The sequence below is a fragment of the Colobus angolensis genome, unplaced genomic scaffold (assembly GCF_000951035.1).
Source record: "Colobus angolensis palliatus isolate OR3802 unplaced genomic scaffold, Cang.pa_1.0 Scaffold20, whole genome shotgun sequence".
NCBI lineage: Eukaryota > Metazoa > Chordata > Mammalia > Primates > Cercopithecidae > Colobus > Colobus angolensis.
The window spans coordinates 10,505,076-10,511,975 of record NW_012115155.1 but is presented as its reverse complement, the minus strand read 5'-3'; the positions used below and the strand labels follow the sequence as shown (position 1 = coordinate 10,511,975).

The following is a 6,900-nucleotide window of genomic DNA, read 5'->3' as shown; positions in this document are numbered from 1 at the left end:
ATAACATAACATAACATAACATAACATAACAGCAGCACCACTAAGTAGTTCCAGGTATCTACCCCAAATAAATTCACATGTATACACAAAAAGAGAGGAAAAAAGAGCCTAATTAAAATAGTGTTTACAACAGCAAAAAATCAGAAACAACTTCATGTCCGCAAAGAGCAATGGTTCAGGAGGCTGAGACAGGAGGACCTCTTGAACACAGGAGTTTAAGGCTGCAGTGAGCTATGACTGCATCCCTGCACTCCATCAGGGTTTTGTCATGTTGGCCAGGCAGGTCTCGAACTCCTGAGCTAAAGTGATCTGCCCGCCATAGCCTCCCAAAGTGCTGGGATTACTGGTATGAGCCACCGTGCCTGACTGGATTATCCATTTTTTTTTTTTTTTTTTTGAGACAGAGTCTCACTGTAGCCCAGGCTGGAGTGCAGTGGCACGATCTCGGCTCATATGCCTATGGTTCCAGCTACTCAGGAAGCTGAAGCAAAAGGATTGCTTGACCCCAGGAATTTGAGTCCAGCCTGAGCAACACAGTGAGACTCGTCTCTAAAAAAACAGAAGAAAGAAAGAAAAATATATTTGATAGAAAATAAAAGGATAAAATAAGGGACAATGGAATGCACACCAACTTGAGAAAAGATAAGAACTTCAGGAAGGAGACGGGTGGCTGGTAAGGGACAAAGAAGGGCTTCAACTAAAACTGCCTTTTTTTCCCCCAAGAAAACAATGAAATCTGACACAAAATGATGACATGTTAACATTTAGTAAGCATGATGATGGGTCCTATGGTTGTTAGTTCCTTTATGTTTGCATAAACATGTCATGTTAATGTTATTATCTTTTACTCTTTATAAGCACTTTTAACAGAAAAGCAAACGACATTAACAATGTCTTCATCAAAATAAGTTATATCACCAAGTATGAATTCAAGTAATGATTATCTACATTCTACATTATTTCTCCTAAATAAAATTTTTCTAAAATCAATGCAGTATAGAAACCAAGAAAAAATAAGAGCAGCTCTCCCCCCATCTTATTTTTACCACAACTGCCCAAGCTGGCACCATCCCCACATCCTCTCTCTTTTTTTATTTGAGACGGAGTCTTGCTCTGTCGCACAAACTGGAGTGCAGTGGCATGATCTCAGCTGCCTGCAACTTCCACCTCCCGGGTTCAAGCGATTCTCCTGCCTCAGCCTCCCAAAATAGCTGAGATTAGGAGGTGCACAATGCCACATCCGGCTAATTTTTTATTTTGAGTAGAGACAGGGTTTCACCATGTTGGTTGGTCAGACTGGTCTTGAACTCCTGACCTTAGGTGATCTACCCGCCTTGGCCTCCCAAAGTGCTGGGATTACAGGCATGAGCCACCATGCCCAACCCTATTCCCTACATCCTCTGACAGATGACAAGACAAAGGCTCAGAAAGATCATACGGCAGGCAAAAATCTATATAAATCCTTCAAATCTCAGATATCAAAATCCTACTAAAGAAGGTTCTTAGCTAAAAAGTGACATTTTCAATAGTAGCTTTAATTTGCAGATGTCACAGAATCACACCAGATCTGTATGCCATTGAGAAAATACAAACTAAACACTTTTCCCCGAGATGCTCAGCTGAATCCCAGGGGCATGCTCAAGTGAAAAAAATCACTGTCTTGGCTGGGCATGTGGGTTCATGCCTATAATCCCAGCACTTTGGGAGACAGAGGTGAATGGATCACCTGAGGTCAGGAGTTCAAGACCAGGCTGACCAACACTGTGAAACCCCCTCTACTAAAAATACAAGAATTAGGCGAGGTGGCAGGCACCTGTAATCTCAGCTACTCGGGAGGCTGAGGCAGGAGAACTGCTTTAACCCGGGAGGTAGAGCTTGCAGTGAGCCAAGATCGCACGACTGCACTCCAGCCTGGACAACAGAGTGAGACTCCATCTCGGTGGGGGGGAGGGTGGAAATCACTGTCTTAACCACATTAGCAACAATGACTCAACTTTGTGAAGCATTTAAGGGCCTACTTTATTACATACACTAAGTCCCATAAGCGACAGCAAATCTTTCACACCAACAAAAGAGATGGTGGGAGGAACTTCACCCTCACAGGACACAAATTAGAAAACCATAAAAAAGATTCCTGGTCAGAAAGTCCTTTGATCACCCTAACAAAATACTCACTGAAATAGCAGGACTCCGGATGTCTACTGCATAGTCTGCCTCAGAGGGCTGGATGTTCAGCTTCAAAACATTATGCAGAGACAGGCCTTCTATTCCCAATCTATGCAGACCCTCCATTACCCGAGCTTCATTCCTCAACACATCAAACAGACTGGGGGGAAAGAAAAAAAAGGCATTTACTAGGGAAAAAAAGCTTTTAAAAAAAATTCTCACCATGAAAATAAATGTATCAGTTCAACCTCAATGCCAAATCAAATTAATTGAGAAATTTAAAAAGGGAATAATCACACAAATTGAGCATAAAATAATCCCAAACCTATAATTTTACACTACATGATTTTAAAACCAGTATATTAATCTCTCTGTATTCTTTCTTATAACTGCATGTGAATTTACAATTATCTCAAAATAAAGATTAAAAAGAGATACTACATTACATATGCTTAATATATGTTTCAATGTCAGTACCAGTTCATACAGACAAACATGACCACAGAAAAAAGCCTGGAAGAATCCACACTCAACTTAGAGGTTTGCTGGGAGAGACAGAAAAGATAAGAGATGAAGGGCCAGGAGCGGTGGCTCATGCCTGTAATCCCAGCACTCTGGGAGGCCAAGGCGGGTGGATCACAAGGTCAGTAGTTCGAGACCAGCCTGGCCAACATGGTGAAACCCCATCTCTACTAAAAATAGAGAAAAAATAGCTGGGCATGGTGGCAGGCACCTATAATCCCAGCAATTTGGGAGGCCAAGGCGGGCAGATCACAAAGTCAGTAGTTCAAGACCAGCCTGGCCAACATGGTGAAATCTCATCTCTACTAAAAATACAAAAAAAGGGCCAGGCATGGTGACAGGTGCCTGTAATCCCAGCTACTCAGGAGGCTGACGCAGGAGAATTGCTTGAACCTGGGAGGCAGAGGTTGCAATGAGCTGAGATCGTGCCACTGGACTCCAGCCTAGGGAACAGAGCAACATTGCGTCTCCAAAAAAAAAAGATAGGAAGGAAAAAGAAGATATGATTTAAAAAAAACCAAATGAATAAAGTCTGAATTCTACCTGACTGTCTGCTACCCACCCCAAAATCATGAAGACAATCAAATGCAATTTAATTCTGAACCACATTTTACCAAAAAGTGGTATTCAAATATATGTAGACAGAATACCTTCTGAGACACAAGAGACAGTTTTTTATTGTTTTTTTTTGTTTGTTTTGGTTTTTGAGATGGAGTCTCACTCTGTTGCCCAGGCTGGAGTGCACGGGTGCAATCTCAGCTCACTGCAACCTCCACCTCCTAGGTTCAAGTGATACTCCTGACTCAGCCTCCCAAGTAGTTGGCACTACAGGCACACACTACTAGGCATGGCTAATTTTTGTATTTTTAGCAGAGATGGGGTTTCACCATGTTTGCCAGGCTGGTCTCGAACTCCTGACCTCAAGTGATCCGCCGGCCTCAGCCTCCCAAAGTGCTGGGATTATAGGCATGAGCCACCGTGCGCAGCCCAGAGGCAGTATTTTTAATAAATCTACTTCACACTGTTCCAAAAGTCAAAGAACCTGTTCTTTTCTATGTTCCCATGGTTAAGTGGAAAAGTATCGTTTCTAAAAGGACAGCCTCAGAAAACACTCAGGCCCTGAACATACACTGTAACACAAGATGGAGACATGTTATCCTGCCCATCCATCAGAGCATGTGTCTACTACCTACACCCACCCAGCGGGCCCTGGTAAGCCATCAGGCTTTGCATCATGCCATATCAACAAGGAACGGCAATATGAACATGTTACAAGGTGCTACACATTACAAAAACTTTTCAGAGAATGAAAAATATTATCCATACCTGAATATATCCTGTGTATCTAAATCAATGTGAAGTCCATTGATGAAGAGGGCTGAATCTCCAGGTTGTAATCCTAAAGTTCCCTTGAAATACTGAAAAATTTTAATAATTATTAGGGAGCTGTGAGAGAATGTTTAAAAAAATTTCAGTGTTTCTGTGCTTCACTACCTGTACAAATCTTGGCATCCTAAAGCAGGGCTAAGATTTGCTTCAAGATGCTGCTGGGATTCAAGGGCGAGCAAGACAGGGAATACCACAGTGTATACACATTTCAAAACATGCTGTACACCACAAAAATATGCATTTTTTACTTCTCAATTTTAAAAAGAGGAGAAAAAAAAATAAGGAGATCGTGGAAAGGTGTGTCAATCGAGAACTGGAATTTCTTCCAAGGAAGAGAGGAATTCATATCTACTCACTCCTCGGCTACGTGCACAGAACCCTCAGACGATAAAAAAAGGCTGACCCAGGCCAGGCACAGTGGCTCACACCTGTAATCCCAGCACTTTGGGAGGCCAAGGCAGGTGGATCACTTGAGGCCAGGAGTTGGAGACCAGCCTGGACAACGTGGCAAAACCCCGTCTCTACTAAAAATACAAAAATTAACCGGCTATGGTGGCCTGCACCTGTAGTCCCAGCTGCTTGGGAGGCTGAGGCACAAGAATCGCTTGAACCCAGGAGGTAGAGGCTGCAGTGAGCTGAGATAGCACCATTGCACTCTAGCTTGAATGACAGAGCAAGACGCTGTCTCCAAAAGTAAAAAGAAAAAAAAACAAGACTGATCCTGAGCTGGTGAATACAGTCATATCTATTTCTAGGTCTGGACACTGGTAATATAGATGGGTTCATTTTGGGAAAGTTCATCAAACAAATGACTGAGAATTTGTGTGCTTCTTCCTTTGTGTTTCATATAAAATACATACATTTTGGGCCGGGCACAGTGGCTCATGCCTGTAATCCCAGCACTTCCGGAGGCCGAGGTGGGTGGATTACCTGAGGTCAGGAGTTTGAGACCAGCCTGACCAACATGGTGAAAGCCCATCTCTACTAAAATTACAAAAAATTAGCTGGGCGTGGTGGCAGAAACCTGCAATTCCAGCTATTCAGGAGGCCGACGTAGGAGAATTGCTTGTATCTGGGAAACAGAGGTTGCCATGAGCCAAGATCATGCCACTGCATTCAGCCTGGGCGACAGAGCAAGATTCCATCTCAAAAAAAAAAAAAAAATGTGGCCAGGCATAGTGGCTCATGCCTGTAATTCCACCTCTTCGGGAGGCCAAGGCGAGTGGATCACAAGGTCAGGAGATCAAGATCATCCTGGCCAACATGGTGAAACCCCATCTCTACTAAAAATACAAAAAAATTAGCTGGGCGTGGTGGCGCACACCTGTAGTCCCAGCTACTCGGGAGGCTGAGGCAAGAGAATCACTTGAACCCAGGAGGTGGAGGTTGCAGTGAGCCAAGATCATGCCACCGCACTCTACCCTAGGCAAAAGAGCAAGACCCCATCTCAAAAACAAAAGTATATATTTATGCTTTAATAAAATGTTTTACTCAAAAAAAAAATTAAGACTCCATGAAACAGCAATATAGAAAAATTTTGTCTTCCTTAGGGGGAAAAAGGCCCTAAATTTAAGATAATATTTGATGCTTTAATTTTGGAAATTAAAAAGTAAATATAAACTCCCAATAAGGTTTTTCAATTTAGTAAACATTTGAGAAGCATTTATTTATCCCTCAGATGTACTTAATTCACTAATACCTCAGACATGAAGATCAAGGAAATCTGGGGTAAAGAGAGTGAATTGAACGTAAGAACTTTTTTCCCTCCTGAAACTCTACTGAAATGTCAGTAGAGCGACTTTTTCAGTTATAAATCCACAAAGACAAAGAGAACAGGAAAGAAAAAGGCCACCAAATTTTGGAAGCTGGAAGAGAGGTGGGTGAGGAGTCACTGTCCCAGCAGCCCTGAGAAAGCTGAATGCTAGACCAACAACGGGCAAGGTCAACAAGAAACCTGCATCACCCCACGGAACTCACCAAAGGCTCAGGAACTGGCAGCACACAGGACATGTACAAGGGGTGATTCTCAGCTAAGTTCTGAGATAAAGCCCTTTAAGACAAAACCCCCCAGTCCCCCAACTGATTTCCCACAGCCAGCTGACTGCAGTCGGTGCTACCCTCTACTCTAGCAAAATGAAGGCTCATTCCCTGGAAAAGAACAAAACAGAACATCTGTGGACAACGGCAAATCAAGCACAAGAAGGACAGGGACCCCCACACACAAAATGGGGAAGAGAAGGCAAGTCACCAAATACTCTTCCCTACTGTGCTTCTACAGCTCTAGCAAACAGATTTCACCCTCCAGACAGAAGACTAACGGATCCTTTTCTGGAGACTGACAAGGACTGACCAACCCAAAAGAAAAGGAACAAAGATACTGTCATTGGGGTTCCCTAGGAAATGGTCACAACAGAACACCTTACAGTCACAAAGCCAATCATTAGGACTTCCAACCAGGTCCTTCGTGCCTCACTCTGAGTGTGACTGCCAGACACCTAAAGAAAGCCTCCACCACTAAAGAGACCAAAACCCAAAAACGTAGCTTCAGAGGAAACAGACTTTGCAGACAGAAAACACAAGCACCACTGTCTTCAGAGATACACAGGAACACCACAAAAAGAACAACAAAAACACCTGAAAATTGAATATTTGACAACTAAAGGAAAAAAGACACACACAGGTTGAAAACTCTTACCAGAAGTTTTGGGTTTTTTTTGAAAAAGAGAAAAGAGGCCGGGCGTGGTGGCTCACGCCTGTAATCCCAGCACTTTGGGAGGCCGAGATGGGAGGATCATCAAGTCAGGAGATCGAGCTCATCCTGGC

The 6,900-nt window shown here is 43.2% G+C and overlaps 1 protein-coding gene across 1 annotated transcript in view; it reads right to left on the bottom strand.

The window, feature by feature from the left end:
- UGGT1 (UDP-glucose glycoprotein glucosyltransferase 1) overlaps positions 1-6,900 on the bottom strand; it is a 123,919-nt gene that overhangs the window by 84,246 nt on the left and 32,773 nt on the right. Inside the window, exons 12-13 of the mRNA XM_011941723.1 lie at positions 4,015-4,106; positions 2,176-2,326 (exon numbers count right to left, since the gene is read on the bottom strand). Coding sequence (XP_011797113.1) covers positions 2,176-2,326; positions 4,015-4,106 — 243 coding nt within the window. The remainder of the gene's footprint in view (positions 1-2,175; positions 2,327-4,014; positions 4,107-6,900) is intronic.